General features: G+C 50.8%; 1 protein-coding gene, 2 long non-coding RNA genes and 3 other non-coding genes across 14 annotated transcripts; 3 read left to right on the forward strand and 3 right to left on the reverse strand.

Moving 5' to 3' along the window:
* Nucleotides 1-540: 540 nt before the first annotated feature.
* Nucleotides 541-6,533, reverse strand: LOC121018349 (uncharacterized). Of its 4 annotated transcripts, none has more exons than XR_005785143.1 (6): nt 6,311-6,533; nt 4,864-4,973; nt 3,674-3,842; nt 3,159-3,285; nt 2,849-3,045; nt 543-2,299 (listed from the first exon to the last, which is right to left on the reverse strand). It is a non-coding gene; the product is annotated as an uncharacterized LOC121018349 (long non-coding RNA). The 4 variants fall into 4 exon arrangements; XR_005785144.1 differs by having other exon boundaries at nt 3,159-3,315; XR_005785145.1 differs by lacking the exon at nt 3,159-3,285.
* Nucleotides 2,341-2,413, reverse strand: TRNAF-GAA (transfer RNA phenylalanine (anticodon GAA)). Its single transcript has one exon. It is a non-coding gene; the product is annotated as a tRNA-Phe (tRNA).
* Nucleotides 2,906-2,977, forward strand: TRNAE-CUC (transfer RNA glutamic acid (anticodon CUC)). Its single transcript has one exon. It is a non-coding gene; the product is annotated as a tRNA-Glu (tRNA).
* LOC121018350 (uncharacterized) lies at nt 6,532-26,901 on the forward strand. Of its 4 annotated transcripts, XR_005785148.1 has the most exons (4): nt 6,532-7,468; nt 18,890-19,692; nt 19,901-20,049; nt 26,697-26,901. It is a non-coding gene; the product is annotated as an uncharacterized LOC121018350 (long non-coding RNA). The 4 variants fall into 4 exon arrangements; XR_005785149.1 differs by lacking the exon at nt 26,697-26,901 and having other exon boundaries at nt 6,532-7,519; nt 19,901-20,201; XR_005785147.1 differs by lacking the exon at nt 26,697-26,901 and having other exon boundaries at nt 6,534-7,468; nt 19,901-20,201.
* On the forward strand, nt 7,005-7,086 carry TRNAL-AAG (transfer RNA leucine (anticodon AAG)). Its single transcript has one exon. It is a non-coding gene; the product is annotated as a tRNA-Leu (tRNA).
* On the reverse strand, nt 15,643-25,043 carry ZNF311 (zinc finger protein 311). Of its 3 annotated transcripts, none has more exons than XM_040457063.1 (7): nt 24,566-25,043; nt 23,862-23,979; nt 23,510-23,579; nt 19,941-20,017; nt 19,470-19,596; nt 19,008-19,112; nt 15,643-17,593 (listed from the first exon to the last, which is right to left on the reverse strand). In XM_040457063.1, exons 3-7 carry the CDS (start codon nt 23,574-23,576, stop codon nt 16,209-16,211), a joined length of 1,761 nt encoding a protein of 586 aa, XP_040312997.1. In that variant the 5' UTR covers nt 23,577-23,579; nt 23,862-23,979; nt 24,566-25,043; the 3' UTR covers nt 15,643-16,208. The 3 variants fall into 3 exon arrangements, with proteins under 3 accessions (XP_040312997.1, XP_040312996.1, XP_040312995.1); XM_040457062.1 differs by having other exon boundaries at nt 23,862-24,145; XM_040457061.1 differs by lacking the exon at nt 24,566-25,043 and having other exon boundaries at nt 23,862-24,514.
* Nucleotides 26,902-27,148: the final 247 nt, after the last annotated feature.

The raw sequence follows: 27,148 nt of genomic DNA on the forward strand, positions 1-27,148 counted from the left end.
TTCTGACCAGCCTATTATCGTGGGGATTTCTCCATCGTGCCCTGGGCCTTTCCCAAAGCAGTAAGGCTGTATCACATTTTGTAAATACAGCTGCATAAGAATTGCACGCTGTGACAAGTATATAATAAGGCAGTTGGTAACAAGTCCGAACTTCAAGTTGTTTTCAGGGGCTTCTCACACAAAAACCTGCGCACAAATGTTCTTACTGGATTGGACAAAAGACCTAAAGAGATATTTCACCAAAGAAGATACATAAATGCAAATAAGCAGATGAAAAGTTTCCACATCATTAGCTGCTAGGGAAAGACAAATTACCACCACAGCGAGGCATCATTCTGTACCTGTCAGAATGGCTAGAGTAAAACTGACCACACCAAAGACTGATGAGGCTGTGTACACGGCTGGGGGGCAGGTGATGGCACAGCCACTCTGAAAAGCAGTTTGGCAGTTTCTTTAGAAACCAAACATGCAAGTACCAAGTTGCAGTCCTGAGTATTTACTCCAGAGGAATGCAGGCTGACATTTACACAAAGACCTGTACACAAAGGTGTATAATAGCTTTATTCATAATAGCAACAAACTGGAAATGACCCAGATGTCTTTCAGTGGGAGGAAGTTCACACAACGTGTGGTAAATTCACACTAGAGGATACTACTCCGTAAGAAAAAGGAATAAACCATTGATACATTCAACAACCTGGATGAATCTCCAGAGAATTATCATAGTGAGTGCAAAAAGACAATCTCAAGAGGTTCCATGCTCTGTGATTCCAATTATGTCCCATTCTTGAAATTACAGTTATAGATATGGAAAGCAGATTAGTGATTGCCACATATGTGGGGGTGGGGGGCAGGAGGAAAGTGGATGTGGCTGTAAAAGGTCGACATCCCAGTGCTGATGGAAATGTTCTGTATCTTGATTTTATCATATCAGCAACCTGCTAGTGACACTGCACTCAAGTTTTGCAAGATGTCACCACTGGGGGCAACCAGGTAAACGGTGCCCGGTTGGGATCTCTGTGCCTTATTTATAACTGCTGTGAATCTACAGTTGTCTAACAATTAAAAATTTAATTCAAAGATGATGGAGGTCAGGACCTGGAAAGTAACCATTTCTAGGGGTCCTTACAGGAGGGGAAGAGGAGAGTCAGAAGCGGAGCAGACAGAGCCGGGAGAAGGATGGCAGGAGTGGAAGTCCCAGGACCAAGGGAAGGCGCTGGAGGCAGGGAGGGACACCAGCAGTGTGCAGCCTGCACACCGTTAATTTAGGGCCAAAAAGAACCAAGGCATTTGAAGGCTGGCAAGTGCAGGGTAAAGTTCTCTAAGGGCAGACCTCAGCTACTGCGGGACTGATGCGGCAAAGAAGTGGAGACAAATGCTGTTCTTCCAACGGGTGTGGTGGTGGGTGAAGGGGAGTCCGGGAAGAATCCGGAGGGCAAGGCCGGAGGGCAAGTGTGTGTTTGGTGTGTGAAGATGGAGATTCAGGCATTCCTACCGTGAAAAGAGGCAGGTAAGGGAGAGGTCAAGACCCAAGGCAGCATGGCATGGGCCGAGCGGTCATAAGCTCAGACGAGTGTTAATCAGCCTTGGAAATGAGGGAAACCTTGTTGTCTGAGAAGCAAGGCAAAGACTGGGCCCAGCTCAGAGCGGGCTGGTCAGCAGGAGGGCTAGGGAGGCTAAGGCAGCGTCTGGGCTCCCTCTGCCGCGCGCCCCGCCCCGCCCCGCCCCGCCCCGCCCCGGCGGGGTGCATTCTCAGCCAGTTCCCTGTCCCGGGAACCTTTCCTGTGCTCTCCTTTCCTGCCTCTCTTGCTCTGCAGAGCTGCGTGGAGAGCACTCACTCAATAAATATTTGTTAAAGGGACGTGAAATGGAGAATAAAATGGAATCGCTATTCCTCCTATTAAACTTCCCTTTCCCCTGTACACCTGCGGTCCCTGCCTTTGGCAGAGAATGGGGCTGGGGGTGGGGGAGGGGGTCATGACGCGGAAAGGAGCGCCTCGGGCCTCCTGCCTCGGGCTCCGGGGGCTGGGATTGAGTCCGCGGGCGGGAAGAGAGGGCGGGTTTGTGCGGAGCCGAGCTGCAGCCAGAGAAGCAGATGCCGCAGGGAAGAGGGGAGGGAAGTGGTTTTCCTTGAGCACATTTGGCTCCTCCCTTTACACGTTCTCTTCCGGCCTCTCCTAGGGCGGCCTTATCGCACCATCCTCCTGGTCTGCACGTTTTCAGAAAAAGTCGCCCTTTTTCTTTTTTTTTTTTCGGTTCAACGGATATTGCCACACTTGTTGGGGTCAAAATCAATATTCTAACTATTACAGGCTCCAAAAAAAAAAAAAAAAATCACTTTGCCGAAACCCGGGATCGAACCAGGGACCTTTAGATCTTCAGTCTAACGCTCTCCCAACTGAGCTATTTCGGCTCCGCCCACTCGGCCCTCTTCTAAGACAGATGACTTTATTACTGGAGTCTTTCTCTACGTATTCAGCGAGCTGAAGCGTGTTGAGGAAACCAAAGATAAAGGAACGGTTTCGTGTCGGATCCCTCCGCGATCTGCGAGGAGGGGCACGGAAGACAGTCCAGGTAGCTACCATGAAGACCGCCCTAAGGACTGGTTTAGCTCCGCCATGAACCCCGGGCGGGGTCCACATGCCCCTCGTCCCCTCTGCGGGTGGGGTCCACACGCCCCTCGTCCCCCCTGAGGATAGAGTCCACACGCCCCTCGTCCTCCCGAGGGTGGGGTCCACACGCGCCCCGTCCCCCCTGCGGGTGGGGTTCACATAATCATCCCCCCCCCCCCCCACGCGCGCCCCCGCGCAGGTATAGACCCCGAGGTCGAGGTCGCGCAGCGGCTCACAGGCCGGAGGCAGGTGCATCCAGCCTGTAGGGTTGTTCGGCGCCTTTCTCAACACCGTCCCTGGTGGTCTAGTGGTTAGGATTCGGCGCTCTCACCGCCGCGGCCCGGGTTCGATTCCCGGTCAGGGAAAGTGACTTTTTCTTCTGCCCGCGCCGGCCGGCAGGAGCAAATACACTTGGCATTAAATTCTACAAGAACTAACTTTTCATTTTCACGTGAGGCATCTTTGCAACCCTCCACAAGTGTTGGTGTTGCACGTGCAAAATGACAACGTAACTCTGTGGTGTAAACAAAACGAGAGAACGCTCACCCGGCTGCACTGCCAGCGCCGCGCGGTTCCCAGAGTCCCGCGGCCCCGACCCCACGGGAGGGCTCCGGAGCCGGGAAGTTCGGAGGGAAGCGGTCACCTGCGGGGCTCTTTGGAACGAGCTGAGCACCTGGAGCACGGGTAGGAGGCCGGGAGGGGCCTGGAAGTCACCAGGCGGGGGTGTCCCGCCACCCCCTCGAGCGCCCAGGACTGCGGCGGCTGATGCAAGCAGGGTCGCCCCGGACAAGCCTTCCTGGCAGCCCGTCCTGCCTCTCCCTGCCACTCGGGACACCCAGCCCTGCCGTGGCTCTGACCCCTGGACGCCCTGTGCCTCTGGACGCCCTGTGGCCCCCTGGACGCCTCCCCCCCCCCGTCCGCCCTGTCCCCCGCCGCGGCCCTGCCCCCCGGGACACCCTGTCCCCCTGGACGCCCTGTTCCCCGGGACGTCGGTGGCAACAGCTGCCCGAGGAACTGCCGGGACGGACGCACGAGGGGTCGCCGCGTCCCTGAACGCACACCTGGGGAAGCTGACGGTGAAGTCCCGTCTGTCCCGCTGGGGCACCAGTCTTCTTACTCGGCTCGTCTAGATCGCAGCCACGTTGTAGTGCTTGTTTCCTCCTCATTTCTCGAGTTCCATGCACCGTGACCTCTCTGCTGCCACACGAGGTCGTGGTGCCCCTGATCTCACTGTACCAACAGGTGGGGACACGATGTTTTAATGATCATGTTAAATGAAGCAGTTCTCTTTTTGTGATTAGTTTCACATTCCCGCTCCTTCCCCTCTATATAAAGTCATGAGTTCCCCAAACCTCTGTGAGCTGGGGCAGTCCTTTGTCATCCTGCCAATACCTCCCTCAGTTAATAAAGTTTGACACATATGTAAGATTAAGTTGTCCAATAAGTTTGTCTACCACAGACCTGGGCACTATGCTTGGCACTGATTATATATACAAAACCAAAACCCACAGGTAGCAGTCTGGAGAGCAAACGGAAGCTACTGTGCTAAGATACAGATTAGGGAAATTTTTTTCTCCATGGAGAAAAAGTAACAGCTTATAACAGGAGAAAAACCATATAGCTTTCAAAGAAGAGTCCCTTGTCCCTAATCTAATTAGCTTTATGTGGAAAAGTAAAAAAAAAAAAAAAGACATTAAGCACATTCAGGGCTCCCGCCCAGACTGCTCCCTAAAAATAAATATAAAAAGAAATGAAGCAAAGATTGTTGCTATATATAGAGAAGACAAAATATGACAACGTGAAAAGATTGCTCAGGAAGCAATTACCTTCTGGCCTAGAGGGCTGATTTCCTGTGAAACATTAGGCAGAAAGACACAGAATAGCCTCGTATATTATATACTGGAAGCTGACAAACTATACTTTTTTATTTCTAACCATATATATATATATATATATATATATATATATATATATATTTTTTTTTTTTTTTAATTTTACATCCAAGTTAGTTAGCATATAGTGCAATGATGATTTCAGGAGTAGAATGCAGTGATTCATCCCCTACATACAACACCCAATGCTCCTCCCAACAAGTGACCTCCTTAATGCCCTTTACTCATTTAGCCCACCCCTCACCCACAATCCCTCCAGCAACCCTCAGAGAACAATACAGAGGTTGTTCTCTGTATTTAAGAGTCTCATGTTTTGTCCCCCTCCCTGCAAACTATTCTCTGTAGCTAGCAGTCAATACTTGCTGAATGACTGGGTAGCCTGTCGTTGTCCACTTGTTGATATAGCCTCTCTCAGCTTACTTCATCCTTTTGTTTTCCCCGCTGAGTTCATCATGCAGGAATGCAAACACTAGAGAGAGAAATCAGTTTTTGGATGGATCAAGGTGAAGTTGGTGAAGCACTGAATCAATGAACATGTAGCAGGATGGTATTCTTGCTCTGTGTCTCTAAGCATTAAATATGGTCACAAAGTGGTGGGTCTCTACCAAGCTCTGGCCATCGTGTCAGGAGATCCAGAACGCATGGGAGTACACAGTCCTGATGGTGGAGAGGACACTGCTGTCGTGGCGAGGGATTCAGGGAGCACTGGGCAGGGAGCCCAGGTGAGGGCAGCAGACACCACAGGTGAGGAAGGGGGCTCGCAGCTTGGGATACATCGTGGGACTAGGGAAAGCGAGGCTTTAGCTCGGAGGGTGACTATGTTGCTTCTGCTCTCTTGATAATCTTTTTTCTTAGTCATTTTCCTGAAGAAGTTTTGCAGGTAATTACTACAGTATTGCAACTAAGGATGAGGACATACTAGTGAATCACTTTGTGACATACATTTGTTTGTTGAAGCCACACTAACACTTCATTGATCAATCACCCACCTGCCCTCCCTCTCCCACCTGCTTCCCAAGGGAAATCCTCAGCCTCCTTCCACAGTCACTGGCTGTTTCATGCGCCGCCTTCTCTCCATTCAAAGGAGAAAGGAAGAGGGACAAACATGACCCAGCCCCATCGATGGGATGGCACCCCCGCACCGGGTGGGGCTCTCTGGGCAAATTGTGACTCTGAGTTGTGATCCCCCGGTTGTTTACAAAATGGAGAGGAGACAGAGAACGCAAGGAGCGGGATGTGAACGTACCTAACGCCACTGAGCTCTACCCTTATAAACGGTAAAAATGCTCAGTTGTGCGTGATGTGTTTTTAACCACAACTTAAAACAAGACACCCCGTGCCTGGCTGGGAGTATGGGGCTCCTGAGTCTGGCCGGAGAGGGTCCTGTCATCCGCAGTGTGAATATTCCGCCATCTGGAATATTCTATTCCTGTCCAGGTGGATACACGTTGTCAAGGACAGTAGGTGTGGGCGCTGTCGCACCTGGGAAGGCTGCTAGGACTCTGTCAGCAGGTTATCAGGCCAACATTTCCAAGGGGCGTCATTGCTGCACAAGTCAACCTCAGCGCCTTACACCTGCCTGGTCGTACCCGAGTCTACGCAGGTCTCTCTCAAGGATGACGGTCCAGCCAAACCCCGGTAAAATAACTAGTGTTTCCAGGGGTGCCCTGGGGCTCCTGTGGGGGAGGTGAAGTGTGCCCGCCACGCTTATTTGGGAGATGCTCCAGCTTGACCCTGTAAGGCGCAGCTGGTGACCTCTGTAGGAGGCGGAGGCCGTGTGAACAGAGGAGAGCCGTGGATGCTGACCTCGGAGGATGGGGGGATGTGGCCACAACCAGGGTCCGGCAGCCACCAGGGGACTGGCGCCACCCCCTCCGCCAGAGCCTGCGCGCGAGGACATCACAGCTCTGCCCCCAGGACCGCGGGAGTACGCGCATCCCCTCCAGCGCTTGTCCCGCGAGACCACGCGCGTTAGCGCGAGAGCACAAGCATCCCCGCGAGAGCACGCGCGTCTGCGGCTTCCGGCAGTGACGGGAGCCGCGGGAACGTGCGGTGGGTTCCAGGAACAAGTGTGGGAAATGGTATCAAAGGCTAGGCTTCCTTGGAATGTCCGCAAACACACTCCGTGAAAGTTTTGAAGATGAAAGGCAGATCAAACAGAAACTGCAGCTGCTAACTTTACTGCGACCTTATTTCTGACATAAAATGCCCTCAGCGTATTCTCACGTATGGACCAAACTGCCTTCGTTAAAGGTGCGGGTCATGGCAGCCCCGCGCCTGCGCAGAGCAGACGCGGCGCAGCTCAGCAGCCGATCTGCTCTGTGACGACACAGAGACTGCTACGCCACCGCCGCCCGGCTCCTCAGGGACTGCCTGGTCCCCGCCCGCAGTGAGGGAGGCGGGCTGCCGGTCAGAGGGCGGAGGCCTAGCGAGGTGGAAGTCTCCGGCGACTGCTGTTCACGCCTCTAGGGGGCCGGGAGGGAACATCTACGCCGGAAGTGGTAGCGTGGCCGAGCGGTCTAAGGCGCTGGATTAAGGCTCCAGTCTCTTCGGGGGCGTGGGTTCGAATCCCACCGCTGCCAGGGCTTCTTTTTCTTTCTTCACGCTCAGTGTGGACCGTTCCCACATCCTGAGTCAGGCCCCTTTTTCTCCTCCTTTGACTCGTGTTTACTCCGGATACAGCCGCGGCCCGGCCAGGAGGTGCTTTTGTTCTCGCGGTCCTCCGTACGAACGAAGGACCGTACGACAGACTCCGGCATCCCTTTGTACCTCGAGGCACATCCTCCGACGCCTGTGAAGGAATAAGAGGTGTCCAGAATGGCCCCGGATCTTCCTGAGGCCCCGGCAGCGGCCTGTCTCGTGTCTGGAACCCTGTGCAGATCCGACAAAAGACCCCCCGCGGAGGGGGTACTGGTCCCATGACTGCGGACACACCCGCCAGCGACAGGTGTGTCCCAGCGCCGGGTGCCTCCCAGCTCCAGGTGCTCCCCAGCGCCAGGTGCCCCCTAGCGTCCGGTGCGTCCCAGCGTCGGGTACTGTCCAGCGTCGGGTGCTCCCTAGTGGCGAGTACCCCGCAGCCGCAGGTGCCCCCCAGCGTCAGGTACCCCCAGTGCCGGGTGCCCCCATCGCCGAGTGCCCCCCTGCGGCGGGTGCCATCCAGCGTCGAGTGCTACTTCTAGAGGCGATCCCCTCCCCTCTGCGTGCTTTTCTGCTTCTGCTCAGCTGCGCCGCACGTCGCCGCCGCTTGGGGGCTCCCTGCTCTGAGCAGATCTTATGCACACAGGCCTCTTTTTCATCTTCTAGTCCTTAGTGTGGAAGCTGTTTTCTCCTGGATGCCTTCTCTGGCCTCCCTCTGCCTCCTATCAGCTACAGGGTTAGTATTAGGGAGGGGATATGGAGAAGAGCTCAGAGAACCTCCGCCTCCACCATGAAGCTTAGAGTCCAGTGGGGTTCACAAGCATTACATAAGTTATTATGAAAATATGGTAACATGTCTACCTAAAAAGAGAGTTCGCATGTGGACTTTGAAGTTCTGGATTTAGGACAACAGAGAAGTTAGAGAATAGCAGGGGCTCAGGCTGGATGGAAGGACACACACCACACTGTTCACCAGACTCTCCGTTTCTGGGTGCATTGTATCTGTACCGATTTCACTCCCCAGCAACCAATTCTCCGATTTTCTGCAGACACCCATAAGGCCCACAAGACTGTACCCTGCTTTAGATGCCATTTGCAGGTCCCAGACCTCCCTTCTAGCTGACTGACCAGCTACAAATCAGGGGTTCCCGAGACTCCCTCCTCAGGTTTGATAATTTGCTCAAATGGCTCAGAACTCAGGCCCACATCTGACTTTCATTTACTGGTTTATTATAAACAACTATAAGTCAGAAACAGCCAAGTGGAAGAGATGCACAGGGCAAGGTGGGCACGGGGTGGGGGGATCCGGAGCTGCCCTGCCCTTGCCAGGTGGGGCACTTCCCAGCACCTCCAGGCCTTCATCAGCTGGGAAGCGCTCCTAATTCTGTCATTTAGGAGTTTTTATGAAGGTTTCATCATGTAGGGATGATGGATTATAATCCCTAGCCCCTCTCCCCTCCCGGAAAGCTTGGGGATGGGGGTTGGGGCTGAAAGTTCTAGGCTTCTAACTATGGCTTGGTCTTTCTAGCGACTAGTCCCATTCTGAAACCTACCAACACGGCCATGTTAGAACAAAAGAGGCTCCTGGCACCCAGGAAATTCCAAGGGACTTAGGAGCTATGTCAGGAAATGGGGACAAAGACCAACTATATACTTCTTATTATCCCCCAGAGCAGTAACTGCCCTTTCTCCTGGACTGTCTTTCAAGGATACTCATATAAAGAACGGCCTGGGAAGACAGAGATAGTGTCTCCATCTGGTGCAAAGGATAGACGTTCATACTGAGCTCCCTGTGCTCAGGGTGGCTACCCACTGTGTGTGCAGGCATTCATCTCAGCCCATCTGAGTCACCCCTGTGGGAGCTGGTGCTTGAGGAATGTGTAGAGGCTGAGAGCCTGGCTCTTGCTGTTACGGTGAGAAATAAAATGTCCTTTGCCTCTGTAGGGTGGTAGAATAATTCTTTGCCATGAGAATTATTTTGAGCTAAAGGCACTTACAAATACAGCTGCAAGAAGGGTGTTCTGACCCTCTCTTTTTTCTTCTGGAAAGGAGATAAAACCCGTATGTGGAAGATGTCTACCTTATATCCCAACACAAAAGTAGCATTCTTATCATGGAGGGCAGGAGGCTGAAGTTGAGAGAATTCTGCACAGACCTCCTTAAAATAATTTTTCCTTTAGCCTCACCTATTTTAGTTTCCTTTCCACAATTGCTTCTCTGTTCAACCTAATGTAAAGGCATTTCAGTTTTGCCACTGGTTTGATATTCGTTTCCTTAGGAGGGTTCATGTGTTGTGTAAAATTTACATGAGGTCAGTTTGTGTGTTTTTGTCTTGTTCCTGCCCTATGTCGGGCCAGGTAAGGGTCCTGAGAGAGTGGAGGTAGAGTTTTGCCCAGCTTACATCTCTTACATCTCTTGTGCTCCGCCAGCACCCTTGATGCTCCGACAGGCTAATCTGTGTCTTTATCAGACTTGATAGATGCATGTTGTCAACCGGCAGAGAAAAGAGAAATTAGTGCTTTCACTTTTACATGGTAGTGTTTAGATTGTACCACATAAGTACAAGCTGCAGTTCACGTCCAGGGATTACAGTTCTGCAAAAGGACCCAGATGTGAGGAGTACATCACGGGTCAGCCAAACAGTCATCATCCTCCTATTGCTGTTTCCATCCTTGTCCTTTTAAACACTGGTCTTTTCTTCCTGCTTTGGAATTTGTGCACCTATCCCACAGCTGATTTCTGTCTTCCTTCCTCTCTGTACTGTGCACTTTCTCCTACTGAAACAGGTATGAAATGATGATGCCATTGATGAGATACCTGATATTTGCCATCTCGTGCAATTTGATCATGCTGGATTTGTTAGTTACCTTATGTTTTCACTTGATTCGTTTCCTGCCACTATTGGATATTTCCCCCTAATTCTTCAAAATAACAGTGACACTCCTAAATACTCTTTCCCAAGTAGCCAGTGCATCAGTTATTATTTTTTCCTGGAGATCTTTCTCTCAGCCTTCTCTGCCTCGCTGATCTGGATCGGCTGCTGCCGGGGTCAGTGGTTTGCCTTGGCTGCTTCCTTTTGCAAGTTTGCTTTTTGGATATTTATTTATTTGATTGATTGATTTATTTTATTGATTTTTTTGGGTGGAGTGTATGATAAAATAAGCATGTGAGGTAAAGTTTTTGAGACCTTTCCTGTCTTTAAGATACCTATTTTACCTACTAGTGGGTTAATCCTTTTTTTTTTTTTAATTTTTTTTTTTTAACGTTTATTTATTTCTTTGGGACAGAGAGAGACAGAGCATGAACGGGGGAGGGGCAGAGAGAGAGGGAGACACAGAATCAGAAACAGGCTCCAGGCTCTGAGCCATCAGCCCAGAGCCCGACGCGGGGCTCGAACTCCCGGACCGCGAGATCGTGACCTGGCTGAAGTCGGACGCCCAACCGACTGCGCCACCCAGGTGCCCCAAACCTTTGAGTATAGAAACTGAAGTTAAAAACATGTTCCATTAGGATTTTGAAGGCATTGCTCTATTGTTTGTCTTCAAGTGCTATTCTTGTTTATTCCCCAGCTAATTTATTTTCTTCTCCTTTGTATTTGACTTTTTTTTTTTTCCTGCCTGAAAACTCTGGAAGTCTTTCTTTTATGCACAGGATTTTGTGATTTCTCATTGGTGTGTTTGGTGTAGATGTTTTGCTGTTCATTGAATTGTGTGCTAGGCAGGGCTTTCTCTCTAGGAACTAATTTTCTTACGTGATTATGTTGATAATTTCCTGTCTGTTTTTATTGTTCTTTTGGAACTTCTACTAACTGGGATCCCCAGACTGCTCCTCTAGGGTTTTTTGCTTTCTTTTTATTATATTTTATACATTACAAAAGATATCCAAGTATAAAAATTTTGAAGTGCAATATTAAAATGAGCACTTTTGAACTTGTCACTCAAAATCTAGAATTGTACCATCCAACATAGTATCAACTGGCCACCTATGGCTATGGAGCACTTCAAATGTGGCTAGTGTGACTGAGGAACTGAATTTTTAATTCTAACTATTTAAAAGTTAAATTTAAAAGACAATTCTGCATTCTGTTATTGGAAAACTTTTAAGTATGTTTGGGACAACTTGGCTTTGTGAATTTATTTCTCAACTGTAAGTTTTAGGAATGCGAGCACAGATCTGCCACCTTGTCTCTGTCGGACCGGCCCGGGCTAGAACATTACTAAGATGTTCACACCAACTATGAACCTCTCTCTTACCCTATCACTGATTCCTTTTGTCACTGACTCCTTATCATTCCTTTACTTAAACAAATAATCTACACTTATGAATAGATCACTAATCAGAGTATTATTTTGTTTTCGAACCTTGTGAAAATGGTACCAAACTGCATGTTGTCTTTATGGGACTTGCCTTTCCCGTTCGACAAGAATGTCCGCTTTCTACCCATGTTCGTGGGCACGTTCACCTCTGTGACATACTCATTATTTAAATCTGGCAACGTTTGTTTTCCTACTTACTGTTGGTGAACACTGGGTTGCTCCTGGGGTTTTGCTACGATGAGCAGATGTGCTGTGAAGATCCTTGCACGTGGCTCTCGGTGCGTACGCGCAGGACCCTCTCAGGGGGCATTCCTAGGAATGGAACCACAGAGTTGTAGGGCATGGTTCAGCTTTACAGGAGAGCCTGCTTGTTTCCCAGTGTGCCTGCATCAGCTTTCAGCGCGGCCAGTGAGTACCACAACTCCGCGTCCTTGCCAAAACTTGGTCAGGTCCGTTTTCTCTTTCTCAACCTAGCGGAGTTTCACAGCCGTCACTGTGCTCAGAGTCCCTGGTTACGAGACTGTACACCCTTTGTGTGTGGTCATCACTCTGTTTCCTGTGACATACTTCTTCGTGCCTTCTGCCTGTTTTGAGGTTGTCTTTTGCTTATTGGTTTAAAGGAGTTTTTATATAAGGTCAAACCATATTAAACTGCCACTATTCAACCTCTAAATATGGCAGTTCATGTGACTAACCCTAAAATATTTTGGATGACAATTATTTGCCCAAGTATGTGAGTTCAAAATGTTTTTTCAATTTATGAGAAAATTGTACTTTCCTTTTCTTTATGGTGAATTTGATGAAAGAAATTCATTTTAATCTAGTTGAATTTATCAGAAATTTTTCTTTAATTAAGTCTTTAAAAAAAATTTTTTTTTTCAACGTTTATTTATTTTGGGGACAGAGAGAGACAGAGCATGAACGGGGGAGGGGCAGAGAGAGAGGGAGACACAGAATCGGAAACAGGCTCCAGGCTCTGAGCCATCAGCCCAGAGCCTGACGCGGGGCTCGAACTCCTGGACTGTGAGATCGTGACCTGGCTGAAGTCGGACACTTAACCGACTACGCCACCCAGGCGCCCCAGAAATTTTTCTTTAAAAGTAACCTTTTTGGTGTCTTGTTTGAGAAATCTTTTCTTGACCTGAGGGTATACAAATATTATCCAAAATTTACTCATAAAAGGATAAAAATTGGCCTTTCATAAGGCAAATTCTTGGCTAAGGATTACATTGCAATATAAATTATAGAATCAGTTTGCCATTTTCCACAAAAATGCACTCTTGGGATTTTTATTTAGGTTGCAGTGAATGTATTGATCAATTTTGGGAACTGACATTTTAATAACACCGAGTCTTCCAATGCATGAACAAGTATAGTCTTGGCCAAGAACAGTCAAATCAGTCTTGAAGAAAAAGAAATAGGACTTCATCTACCAGATGAAAAGATATTATAAAGCTGTGGTAATTAACCAGTTTGGCATTGGTGTAAGGATAGGCAGTCGACCAATGGAACAGAAGGGGAGGCTAAGACTTCCAGACCCTAACCCTCCCAAACCCCTCTTCAGTGTGACTGTGTCTTCCTAGAATTCTGCTAGGGTCCTGCCACCTGCTTGAAAGATCCTTTGCTGACTCTCAGTCCCGCAGTGAGAAACCTCGCTTCCCGGCTTGAACTCCAGGAATCTTTTGAGGTTTCTTGAACATTTAAAAATAAACTTCGTGAGAAAGCACTAAAGAAATTTCAGGTATTTTGTCTGGTGGAAAAAGAAGTGTTTGATTTGTCTTGAAAATTTTGAAAGAGTATCTTGTGAGAAGTGGGTTAATATTGCTCTGTAATGATCCCAGGGCATCGAACTGCACCCACACGTAGAAGCTACAGAAAGAGGGGGTGCCTGGGAGTACGCTCAGTTGACTGAACATCTGACTCTTGATTTTCACTCAGGTCGTGATCCCAGGGTTGTGGGAATGAGCCCCATGTCAATGTGGAACCTGTTTAAGATTCTCACTCTCTCTAAAAAAAAAAAAAAAAAAAAAAGAAGCTACAGAAAGACATTTCTGTACATGGGTGATTTTAAATCTGAAACCTGTATCTTACTCCTTTTGAAAAATGAGTGAAGTGGGCATTCTCTACTTCCTTTGTGAAGGTCAAGTGAAACAATCTCGTTATATCAATGTTTAGTGTGAAATTTTTCTCAGATTTTGCATTTAGAATGTAATTAGGTTAAAAAACTATTACCTGGTGAGTTTTTAAGTAAATTATAACTAAATCAATAACTCTAGTTTTGGTAACTCCTCAGAATTAGTTACAAGAATCTTAGGGTTTTAACACTAACATGTTTTGTTATTCAACTATGCTGCTCACCTTTGAATTCCTTCCACGTCATTCAGGCCAAACCTACTACCTTATGGCAGACCTCTTTTAAATGTACAGACTTTTCCCAAAGGTAAAATATCTGAACTTTCTTCAGTGTTTCTTCACTATATTCATTTTAATGCTCAGGAAACACCAGGAGATTCCTGGAGTTTAAGCCAGTAATGGGAGCTTCTCACTGCAGGACTGAGAGTCTTTCTAGCAGGTGTCAGGATCGTAGCGGAATTCTAGGAAAACATAGTCATGTTGAAGATGGATGGGTGAGGGAGAGTCTAGAAGGCTTCTATTTGGGCTCATCAATACAGAGTCCTCTGAATTCTCACAACAGATTGTCAGGCTGGCCATGCCCTGTGGTTAACTGGTGTCTGAAATGTAGCTCTCTAGTCAACAACACAAAACGTCCACGCTCGAGGACGGTCCAGAACTTAAACGGGATTTGTCCTGTTGCCAGATTCTGTTAAAACTCATTGGAGAAGGGAGATGAAGGATTGCCCTGTCAGGTTCTCAAGTTGGGCTGAGGACTTTGAGCCCCAAATCCCAATATACACCGTAGCGTGTGGGTGCAGAAATAAATGTTATGAACATGTATATGCATTTTCCAAGAGCAGGTACCTGCTGTGAAAAACAAAACCTCAGATTTTCCAGGAAAGCATGATATTTTGCCATCGAGCATTAAAGTACAACATGTGTGCACATGTGGGGGAGAGTGCTGCTGGTATTTGTTGACCATCAAACAAACGGTCCTCAGACTCAAAAAAATTATTGGAAAACCACTGCCAGTACTCCAGACATACCGTGAATTCTGTCCTTAGGTCATGTTTTCTCACCCAGAAGCCACGTATCCAGAATTTTCTCCTCCATAGAGACAATGTCATTGAGTTATGTCATTGAGTTATGACATTGAGTTATGTCATTGGCTTTCACTAATAAACTATGTAAGAAATGGCCACATAAATAAAAAGAATTTTTTTTTGTAGAAACTGAGCCTAAGGAACAATGTTTCAATCCATCCTTTTTAAAGATAAACCATCTTGTTACTAGAAAATTGCATCTCTTGGACACTTTGTCCTTCAGTATTAGATAACCTGTAACCATTTCCCAAAACGTTTTCTGTGATACAGGAGCCCACTAAGATGCTTCAAACAGGACTGTGGTCAGTTTTGGAAAGCAATTTTTTTATTGTTCTTTCAAGGTTTAGAAAAGATATTAGCATATCATAAACTGAGAAGTCTTTAATTAAAAAAGCCACCCCTAGCCAGCCTTTCCTAAAGTCATTATTTAAAAAAACTTAGGGGTGCCTAGGTGGCTCAGTCACCTAGGTGTCGGACTCTTGGTTTCGGCTCAGGTCATGATCTCACAGTTTCATGGGTTCGAGCCCCACATTGGGCTCTGTGCTGACAGTGCAGAGCCTGCTTGGGATTATGTCTCCCTCGCCCCCTGCCCCTCCCCCACTCACGCTGTCTCTCTCAAAAATACACTTGAAAAACTTTAACGTGTAAAACACCTTCGAGAAATGTTGGATAGCCCATTGCTCATCTTGTCCCCTCCCCCCGCCCGCCCCAGGCGCTGAGGAACTTAGAACTACATTTAATTCTCAGTTATGGTCATTATGCTAATTATGTTGACCTGAGCATCTTCTAGGATTTTCAGTCTCTGACAGCCTTATTCACCGTGGGTCTTAATTCTGTTTGTAGAAAGTACTTGTGACATTTGAAGGGTAAATGTATAAAGAGATATTGAAAAATGTGAAAAAATAGCCACAAATTTCTCAGACACTTGAAAGAGCATTTCATCCATCACAAATAAATATAGCAAATCTTTAAGAAATGAACACGTTGACATCTTGATGTATTTATAGGAAACTGAGACGGGCTTTGTGCTCTTTCCCTTGTAAACTGTTACTTGAGCAGTGCATCCTGCTTACGTCACATTTCTAAATCTGCCTTCCTTTCCCATCCTGACCCCACATGGGAAGTACCATTCGGCCCTTAAGTTAAAACAACACAGAAAAACCGTGCTAAAAAATGGTCAGTGTTTCATCAGGTAGAACACGGTGGGTGCTGAGCTGAGTTGTGGCTTCGCCTCTAAGACGTGGTGCGGGCGAGTCTGAGCGTGGAGGGGTGGGGTGGGGGTGGGGGGCGTTGGTGCAGAACCGCCCGGTGAAGTGATCCTGAGCGAGTGTCCTCTTTTCGTGCCTTCGCTTCCTCATCCCACAGGGCAGTTCTGTGGTTAAGTGAGTTGAGGCGGCAAAGCCTTGGGCTACTGGGCAACGCCCTGGAAGTGAGTCCCTGAGCAGCCGGGTCAGGACGGGCTCTGGGGATCCCAGTCAGGGAGGGGCCCGAGAACCGGGAGGCACCAGTGTGCGGGACCCCGGGTGCTGGTGGTCAGTCCCCGACGACCGACAGGGTGTGCGAGGCCGATCCTGGGGCGAGGGCTGCCCCCAAAGTGCCGTCCAGCTCGTGGGTTCCGCGCGCCGGGTGGATTCTTTTCTTGTGTCCGGTCAGATTGGCGCTCACCCGGAACGCTTTCCCACACTGCTCGCACTCGTAGGGCCTCTCGCCGGTGTGGACGCGCTGGTGCCCGAGCAGGGCCGCGCGCTGGCGGAAAGCTAGGCCGCACTGGCTGCAGGGGTAGGGCCTCTCGCCCGTGTGGATCCGCCTGTGCTGGGTGAGCACGGAGCTCTGGGGGAAGGCCTTCCCGCACACGTCGCAGGCGAACGGCTTCTCCCCGGTGTGGACCCGCTGGTGGGCGGTCAGGTTGGACTTGCCGCTGAAGGCCTTCCCGCACTGGGGGCAGGCGAACGGCTTCTCCCCGGTGTGGACCCGCTGGTGCACGGTGAGGCAGTGCCGGTCCTGGAAGGCCTTTCCGCACAGGCCGCACGGGTACGGCCTGTCCCCGCGGTGTCCCCGCTCGTGGGCGCGGCGCCGGCACTCGTGCCGGAAGGCCCTGCCGCACTCGCCGCACCGGAAGGGCTTCTCCGGGGCGGGGGCCCCCCGGGACCCGGCCGGCCCCGCGCGCGCGTGCACCCCCGCGTGCTTGCGGAGGTCCGAGCGGCGGCGGAAGGCCCGGCCGCACTGGCCGCATGTATACGGGCGCTCAGCTGAGTGCACGCGCGCGTGCTTGGCCAGGTCGGAGCTCCCGCGGAAGGCGCGGCCGCACTGCGCGCAGCCGAACGGCCTCTCCCCGGTGTGGGTCCGGCCGTGCGCGGTCAGGCAGTGCTTGAGGCCGAAGGCCTTCCCGCACACGCCGCACCGGTGCGGCCGCTCCGCGCTGTGGACCAGCCCGTGCCGGCGCAGGCGGCCCCTGCTGCCGAAGGCCTTCCCGCACTGCGCGCACGCGTGCGGCCTGTCCCCGCCGTGCTCCCTCCTGTGCCGGCACGCGGCCGCCCTGCTGCCGAAGGCCTTCCCGCACTGCGCGCAGCCGAAAGGCTTCTGGCCGGTGTGCGTGAGCAGGTGCGCCGCCAGCTGTCCGCCGGTCCTGAAGGCCTTCCCGCACTGGGCGCACGCGTGCGGCCTCTCCCCGGAGTGCACGCGCTGGTGCAGGACGAGGTCCGAGCGGCCGCGGAAGCTCTTCCCGCACTGGGCGCACGGCCGGGGCCCCTGGGCTGGGCGGGCGCTGCGCGCTGCGGGCCGGCCAGTCCCCCCGTCCGCTCCTGGCGACCTCCTCGGGGACCCAGGTCCCGGGACCCAGACCCCTCCGCGCTCCAGGACACGCTTCGCCTCCGGCCCGCGGCGGTCCCCGTTCTCAGGCCGCGTGTGGTCCGCCGACACTGAAAAGAGGAAGCAAACACCGGGGCGAGTGGAGCCGGGTCAGGACCGGGTGATCTGACCGCCAAGGGCTGCGGCGGGTTCGGTAGTGGCAAGTTCCCAAGTACCGCGCTGTTCACATTGAAGAAACCTGATGAAGATCCTTGCACACCTGCTCGCTCCCCAGACTCTCCAGAGAAGCGAGTAGCAAATCCAAACGCTTGCCCACCTCAGGCAGGAGACGCAGCCTTCGACCCTGTCCCTCCCGGACATTGTACAAGTTACCCCCGTGGGGCCTGTCTGCGGTATGACTGCTGCCGGGGTAGGGCGGGGGGGGGGGGGGGCCGGGGGGGCGCCGCCCCCCCCCCGACCCCCCCTCCCTGGACTCCGGGCCTGCTCTCTGGACTCCGGACCGTGCTCCTCGGACTCCTCCCTTGCGTCTGGGCCCGGCTCCCTGGATTCCTCCCTGGACTCTGGGCTAGCGCTCCCTGGACTGCGGGCCTGCGCTACCCGGACTCCTCCCTAGCCTCTGGGCTCGCACTTCTATCCCGAGCCCCAGCCGCTCAGGGGAGGGAAGGCGTGGGCACATGGACTGAGCCACTGGGAAGGAAAGTGGGCCAGGGAGGGAGGGGCGGAGGGACAGAGGCAGGCAGACCCACAGGGGGCTGACATGCCCAAGTAGTACCAGTAGTATGAGTAGTACGATAGTAGGTGTGTGTTTACAGAAGCCGGCAGGGGTTAACTCTTCCTGCTGTCAGTCTTCCATGACCCCCGCCCTGACCTGTGCCCTCTACTTCTAGTGCCGGGTCATCAGGTCATTCCAGGTTGCTCACTGCAGCCCCACCATCTGTGTTCTACTCTGCTTCCAAAATCTTCTTTCAGAAAATAAGGTTTTATCACGCCACTGCGCCGCATAAAATAGTCCGGGGGCGCTCCACAGTGAACCAGACAGACGGGGGTGAAGTCTGCAGCTCTGGAGTGGGAGCACCTGGGCTGAAATCCTGGCCAGACACCTAAGGGAGGTGTTGCACGTGTCTGTGGCCAGACCACCCAGGTGAGTGCTGTGTGCATCCACCTCAGGGCTCAGAGCTGAAGCGTGAGGGGGACAGGGAAAGGAAGGGTCAGAAGCCCAACACGGGGAAGGTCCTCAAGGAAAGCTGGAGGCTTTCTGGGCACTGGAGTAACTGATCCACAGAAAGGAGACGAATTCTTGGAGCCTTTCAGAGGACCACACTGAAAAGGGGCCTGTTAGGGTGCACAGAAGCAATTAATGACAGGATAATTGTCCGATTTGCTGCTGTTTGTTTTCTCTCCATTAGGGTTTTCTAAGTGGACTTCCTCCAGGAGGGTGAGGATGGATGACACAGCACTAAGAACATACTAGAACCAGCTGTCACACGGCACACGGCTGGTGACTGGAGCTTCCCCGTCACTCACCTGGGAAGGAGCAGGTCAGGAACCCCCAGTCCTGCAGGTCCTCAGCGCAGGGCACGGCCCCTTGCTCCAGATGGGAGATGAGGGGTGGCTTAGGGCAGGCAAGGCCTGCTCGTGGAGAAGGGAAGTCAGTGTGCATAGCAGATCACCTCTGTCCCAACACCCGGCCTTGACCCTTCTGCTCACACTGCAGAGGAGAGTGTCAGCAGGGGGGAGAAAAGGGTGTACTTGGGGGGGTCTGCCAAGGTGTAAGCAAGCACCTAGGGATGACCTCAGAAAGGTCACGCTCAGAAGGGCAGAGGAGGAGACCCCAGGAAGCAGTCACTTGGTTGTATTTTCCCCGTTGTGGCTGCGAGGCAAGAGTGAGGGCTCTGACTTTCACTGGGAGGCCTGGAGACGTCAATAGACAGCAAGTAAAGAGTAAGGACAGGAAAAAGGACTAAGCCAAGCACGGGGTGTCCTCACCAGCCGACAGCATGTTGCCATAGTTCTCCAGCATCACGTCAGTGTACAGGTGCCTCTGGGCGCGGGTCAGACACTGCCACTCTCCGCTACTGAAGCACACGGCCACATCCTCAAACGTCACCGCGTCCTGCAAGGATATGCTCCCGCTGACCCGGAGGAAACCCCAGTCCCCAGGAAACAGACGCAGAAGAAGGGATTCTCAGGAGGTTTCTAGAAATGAAAGGTGGTTACTGTTCCACATATATTTGGGGTTGCGGTGGAAGGGGGCATAGGCCGTGCACCGCGAAAATCATGACGGGGAACAATCCGCGAATGGTGTGGCATCCAACAAAATGTTCCTTGTGAGTGGAATGCCTGGATTGGGGGGTGGGGGTGGGTCAGGGAGCGAGTGAAAACGAGGCCGTATTCAGGACGTGGTGCTGTATTTCCAGGAAGGATGGAGGGGCCTCAGCTTGCCTGGGCCCCACTCACCGGTGTGGTGTTTGCTCCTGGCCGGTCTCCGTGGCTTCCGTCATTGGCAAAGGCAGGATGCTGAGGAGCCCGCAGGGCTGAGGGAAGAGAAATGGGTCAACCTGGCACGGTATTGACGAGACCCTGTGCTTTCCTCCTCTTCCCTAACGTGCAAGGCTCAGGCCACACCTTCCCCTCATTTTTCCAGCCTGTTTCCAGTTTGGGCAGCAGGCCATGGCACACAGCCATGCTGACGGTAAATGCTTGCTCTCCCTCACCTACGACGTGGTTTTCTGTGGTCACTGTTCATCCTAGAATAACCTCGCCTGTCCCCAAGCCCACATCACTGACTCCTGGCTGGTTCGATGACCTTCTTCCAGGATCTGAGTGTTGAGGTCACTTCCTCCAGAAGGACTAGGGACGGGGACGGATGGGGATTGGCCCACAGCTTGTTCCTTCAGGTAACTTACTAGCTGGCCTACCTCGGGCCATTTTCCCTTGTTCTTATCAGAGAAGCAGCACGTGTCCCGACTCTGAGTCTCCCGTTAGCTCCCGGCACGGAGCCACCGTCCCCTCACCGTGCTGCAGTGCACGCAGTGTGCGCAGCATGTGGTGTCCGGGTGTCTGGGGCAGCCCGTAGGGCACTTCGGCCCTCCACCTCGGCCGGCCCACACAGCTGGCTAGGGAGCCCTAATTCACTCCTCAGGGACCAGCTCCACCTTTCCTTAGCTTGTGTTTGCAGCGACTAACTTTTCTAGAAAGTTCTTCAACACATCCCCAATCTGAGTCTGAGCAGTCTCTTTCAGAAGATACCAGGGAGATTGGTCACCAACTGATAAGACTCTAGGATCACCTTGTGGACTTAGGTCCCCAAAATTTCATTCCAATTTTACCAAAACTTCAATTTAGGAGGAAACTGGTTTCTTCCCAGAGAAATTTCCCAAGAACATTGTTCTTTGGTTTAGACCTGGGCTGTGTCTCAGTCCTCATGGTTGCTGCTCTCTTGTTCCATGTCTCACCTACAAGCCCACGCATTCTGTGACTGTTGGTCGCACATGGTCCCACACCCATTGGGCTCACAGCAGAGGCAGGTCTGCTCTGCAAGGATCCTCATGACATCAAAAATGTAACCTCCCAGCTCGGTTTTTTGTTCAATCCACATTTTATTTACTTTCTTCTTTTTTTTAATGTTTATTTTTGAGAGACAGAGAGAGAGATTGGACGTGAATGGGGGAGGGGCAGAGAGGATCTGAAGCAGGCTCTAGGCTCTGAGCTGTCAGCACAGAGTCCGACTTGGGGCTCAAACCCATGACCTGTGAGATCATGACCTGAGCTGGAGTCAGACACTTAACCGACTGAGCCACCCAGGTGCCCCTCAATCCACATTTTATTGTGAATGTTTTCAAATATACAGAAAAGGTGAAAGAACTGTTTGGTAAACATCCACATACTCCCCACTCATGTTCCACAATTAATGTTTGCAATAAACCTCTGTCTGTCTAACTAGCCCTGTCTCTACTAATCCACTCGTCTTTGCTGAGTTTCAAAGTAATGAAGACATGAGCAACTTTACCCCAAAACACTTTCTCCCATGTATCATTAACTGGGGTTCAGTATGTGTTTACATTCTTGTTTTTGAGTAAATTTACATACACGTTTATATACACATACATACACAAGTCGTAAGTGTACCATTGGCTGAGTTTTGACAAAGCACAGCCCTATTTGGCCCAAAGTCCCCTCCAGAAACGTCCCCGTTGGATTTTGACTATATCTTCTTCACAGATTGGGATAGTCATTAAGTCATAGTGGTTCTTCTTTTAAAAAAGTGTTCATCATGCTATTTTTTTTTTTTAAGTAGATTCCGTGCCCCATGGGAGGCTTGAACTCACGACCCTGAGTCCAAGTCATGTGCTGCACCAACTGGGCCAGCCAGGTGCCCCCAAAATTTTTTGAACTGTGGCACAGAATATGTGACAAAATTTACCATCTTAAGCGTTCTTAAGTGTATGGTTCAGCAGTGTTGAAAACACACAATGTGAGTCATCTCCACAACTTTTTCATCCTGCAAAACTTAAACTCTCTATGCATCACACAACCTGCCTGTGTCTCTCCCTCCCCAGTCCCTGGTCACCACAGTGATTCTTAGGCTTTATTTTTTAGCTTTAGGTTTTGTAAGGTCAGTTTCTGCCCTCAAGTTAAAAATGAATCTGGGACACAGGCTGTGTGCTCACGACATGAAACTACCTTGGTCAGCTCAGGCTGCCCTAACAAAATACCCCAGGCTGGCTGGCTCACTTCTCTCAGTTCTGGAGGCTGGACGTTCAGATCCAGGTGTCGGCCCCTCCTGGCTTCCGTCCCTCTCCTCTCACATGGGAGAGACAGAGTTCTGGGCCCCTCCTCATATAAGGACACTACTCTTCATTGCCATCCTTATGACTTCATCTAAACCTCATTTCTTCCCAAGGCCCCACCCACCTGTCAATATCATCACACAGGGGTTCAGGAACATGTGCATTTTGAGGGGACACGTTCAGTCCATAACAAAACTATTTGTTAAAGCTGGGCACAGATAGTATCTGGGATGAGACTGATTCATTTATGATTCCTTATACAGTAGAAATGTCAGGATTTCTCCTTTGGAAGTGCCAATAACATACTTTTTTTTCCGTTGTAGACAATAAATACTAAAAGCCTACTTTTGAGGTTCCTGGTGCCTCGTCCTCTGTCCAAAGGTCGGTGCCATTCAGGGTCTGCCTGTAGGACTCCAGAATTGCTAAACGCCAGGCCCTGGGTTTACTTCCAGCAGCCACGTCTATACAGTCTTGTCCACCTTCCTCTGCACATGTCCCATCAAAGAGCATTTCTAAACCCAGCCTCGCATTTTCCCAAAGCTTCACGACAAGACCTTTGCTCCTTCTTGGCCAGTTGTTTCCAGGTACTCATTCTATACCTTTAAAATCTCAGGTTTCCAAAAACTCAAAATTTAAACGTTGGTAAAACTGGTGGGTGGGGTAGGAGTTACTGAATTATTTAAGTTTTATGCACACATATATGCTATTTATCATATGTGTCAAGTTGTACATAAAACAAGTGATTGAATGCATTCCATTTCCTTGATAAACTGCTCTGAAGTACCTTAAAAAACTTTTTTTTAAAGTTTATTTATTTTGAGAGAGACAGAGACAGAAGGGGAGGGGCAGAGAGAGAGGGAGAAAGAGTCCATCCCAAGCAGGCTCCAAAGTACTGTCAGCACAGAGCCCGATGTGGGGCTTGATCCCACAGACCATGAGATCACGCATGACCTGAGCTGAAATCAAGAGTTGGACATTTAACCGACTGAGCCACCCAGGCATCTCCAGCTTTGTAGAGTCTTTTATTATTTTTTCCAAATTTGATTTAAGATGAGGGCAGAAACTGAATAATTTAGTTTCTCTCAATACTGATCCAAGCCTAGTATAAAAAAAATAGAAGGCTTCCAATAAATGCTCAATAAGGAGATTTCCAGGCCCCAGGAAGCACCCTACCCACCATGCCCCTGCTCCGTTTCAGCTGCCAGGGCCCCTGGCACAGCCTCCTGTGCGCCTCACCTCCTTCCTGCAGGAGCTCGGCATCAGGGGCCCGCTGGTGTGGTCCGGAACTCCCGTCTGACAGCATCACCTGTCACAAGGCACAGAAACACTCCGGGAGGTTAGGAGGGAGGGGAAAAAGCTCTGGCCAGCTATGAAGGTTTGTCCGTGGACGTCAACTCCCAGAAATATCAAGAGGGGCGAGGAATTCAGGGACTCGTCCCTGAGGAGAGACAGAAAGGGCATCCCATTACTGTTACTGGAAAGCTTAGGTGGTCGCCAGGCCATCCAGGAAACGCAATACTTCACAGCAGAAAACCTTACTCCCCATTACCCCCCCCTCCCCCCAAGCTGCAGACCCTCCTTTTCTCACCCCCAGCAGCCTTCCCCGGCTTTCTGTGGTCTTCCACCGCTGGCCACGTCGTTCGCTGGCTGGGCGAGGCTCCCGCGGTCAGTTCTGGCCTTGCCCGGACGTCACGGTTTGACGTGGCCTGGGGGACGCCAGCGGCCTTCTGGGACACACGTGTTGGTGGTGCCCGCCAGAGGCCCCCGCAGACCCCCAGGGCAGCTGCTATTGGGCTTCACGCATCAAAACCTGCCCTGGACTCGGGGCCTGTCAGCAGCACTGACCTCGCTGTCATCTCGTACCTTGTTGCCCTGCGTATTCGAGGGCAAGGGACAGGGAGGAAGCTGAACACCGCAAAGAGGGGGAGCCACTGAGGGTTCAGGACGGGAAGGCCAGCTGGGGATGTCGCGTGCCCGGGAATCCAGCCTCCTCCCTTCCCGCCTGGTCCGTATCGCCTCTCGGGGTCTCCCGCCTGTCTCTTCTCAGTACCGCAGTCAGAGAGGCCTGTCCACAACCTGGGCGGCTGAGTTCCGCTCCGCCTAAAACCCCTGGTGTCCAGTGTCCGCCTTACTCATACACAGCGGCGCACAAAGCGGTGTAGTCTACACAGTCCCACGACTCCCCTCCCAGGTCCACCCTCTCCCACCGCAGGGCCTTTGCACTGGCGCTCCGCCCCCCTCGGCCCCCCCCCCCCCCCTCCCAGCTTCCCAAGGTATCCCGAGAAGACACACCCCGGGGCCCTGTGCTCCCCGGATCCCGACGCCGCACTCGCTGCGTCTTCGCCTGCTCAGCAGCTCTTCATCCCGCCGCCACGCGCCGGTCTAGGATGCGCACACCACGTGCCCCGCTAACACCTGAGCTCTGCCCACCGTGCTCGCAGAATCCCCGTCTACACCCGCGCCCGCGGATCAGAGAGTGAATACAGGCAGGGGCGCGGGCGACAAAGACGAGCGCCGGGCGGCTGGGGCCACAGGAGCCAGGGGCGGGGCGGGGCGGGGCAGGTGTGTGTGGGAGAGACTCGCCGACCCGGCCACAACCCTGGGGCCGCCCCTGCGGCGGCTCGAAAGCCCGCCTCTGCGTCCCCGCCCCGCGCGGGGTGGAGGCACCACTCTCCCCGCCCAGGTGTCTCCAGGCGCCCAGAGACCCGGGCACCTGTGCTAACTCCGCTTTCTGGTCCTCCGGAACCACTTCCGGCGACTTTCTAGGAAGCGCCACTCGCTGGTGGGAAGTCGGCTCCGCGTCCCGCGGGGCCCCTCGCGCATGCGTCCTCGAGCCACGCGCGTTCAGAGGCCGCGACCTGGGCGGTGGCCGGCGCGTCCGCACGGCGATGATTTCGCGGGAATTTGGAGACAGAAATAGGTGAAAAAGTCACTTAATTAGGAACCCAAATCACGAGATAAATAATGGAATGCCCTTTTTCAAAACTTAAAAACTTCCTTGTGAAAATTTAAGCCTAGTTGGAAGTTGGGAGAAGGTTGGGAGAAGACTAATGAACCCGAATGGGCTCATCACTCAGACTTAACAATAAATAACATTTGGATTCTGGTTTGGCCTGTTTCCCTGCCGTTTTCCATGCAAAAATATTTTAAAGCAAAACCCAAAGATGCTTTTTCAATTTTGTGCTTTTCAGAATACATTTCTCCCCCAAATTTTAAAATTCTAGTTAGTTAATATACAGTGTAGTATTGGTTTCAGGAGTAGAATTCAGTGATTCATCACTTACATACACACCCAGTGCTCATCACAAGTGCCCTTCTTAATGCCCATCTCCATCTAGCCCATCCCCCACCTCCCTCCGTCAACTCTTTGTTTTCTGTGGCTAAGAGTCTCTTATGGTTTGTTTCCCTCTCTTTCAGAATGCATTTCTTAAAAAATATGGACATTTTCTGACAACTACAATGCCATTATCCCACCTAACAAGTTCCTGGTTTCCACTAAATACTGAGTCCATGCTAAACTTGTCCAAATACATAAAGCATGCTTATTTTTTAATCAAGATCCAAAGTCTACTTGCTTTTTTTTTTTTTTTTTTGGTTCTTTTAATTTTCTTTTAATTTAGATCTAGAATAGTACCTTCTTCCATTTTCTATTCCATGCCCCCTGAACAAATTGGGTATTTGTCCTAAATGTTTCACATGCTGCTGGTTTTGTCTATTTGTATCTTCATTTATTACTCTAGCCTTGTATTTCCTGTTAGCTCTAAAAGTTTGGTTCAAGTTTGGTTTACTTTTATGGGTAAGAATTATTTTTAGGTGGGGCTATGTACTTCTTTTTGCTTTATATTGGGAGGTGTATAATGTCTGACTTGTTCTACACTCTGTGATGCTAAGATTGTTCACTGAGTGCAGCTCTTGATTGTTGTGTCTGTCCATGTGTAGTTCCCTACCAATCTTTCGTTTGGTGGTTTCACCTACCGATCTTTGCCTAAATCAACCATTTCATCAGGGGTGCAGAATTGTGATTTTTCTAAGTCCAGAGGTCTTGTCACATTTATGAACAGAAATTTCTTTAAAAAGAAGGATTTTCTCTCATTAGCCTATCAATTCAGGGTGATTTGATTATTCTGAAATAACCATACAGGCATAAAAATAAATACTTTCTTTTTAATTTAACTGCTAGTATTCAGAGTACATAGTTGCTTGCCCTAGGTGCCATGACCATGTGTTGGCCATCCTTTGAAATGGCTATCAGTGAACCCTTCCAGGATTCTTTTCCTGTGTAGCTCCCGTGCCTATTGTACCAGAACTGGTTTGTGTTACCAGTTGAATATGGCAGAAGTGATGTTATGTTGCTTCTAATGTTTTGTTAAGTTATAAAAGAGACTGTGGCTTCCAGCTTGATCTCTCTCTCCCTCTCTCTCAGATCACTCACTCTGAGGGAGGCCAGCTGTCACATTGTGAGGAGCGGCCCACGTGGTGAGGAAATGAAACCCCCGCCAACAGCCATTTGAATGAGTTTAGAAGTGCATCCTCCAGCCCCCGGTCTAGCCATCAGATGACTACAGCCCAGGTCACAGACTCAAAGCCAACAGCTGAGCTGCTCTCAGATTCCTGATCTGCAGAAACTGTGTGAGGTAATGAACATTTGATGTTTGATTCTGAATTTTGCTGATTGTTTCCTTCGATGTGGAGAAGCTTTTTATTTTGATGAGGTCCCAATAGTTCATTTTTGCTTTTGTTACCCTTGCCTCCAGAGACGTGTTGAGTAAGAAGTTGCTGCGATCGAGCTCAAAGATGTTTTTGCCTGCTTTCTTCTCCAGATTTTGATAGCTTTCTGTCTTATGTATAGGACTTTGATCCATTTTGAGTTTATTT

Source organism: Herpailurus yagouaroundi, unplaced genomic scaffold (genome assembly GCF_014898765.1).
Source record: "Herpailurus yagouaroundi ecotype Mexico unplaced genomic scaffold, PumYag 219, whole genome shotgun sequence".
Lineage (NCBI taxonomy): Eukaryota > Metazoa > Chordata > Mammalia > Carnivora > Felidae > Herpailurus > Herpailurus yagouaroundi.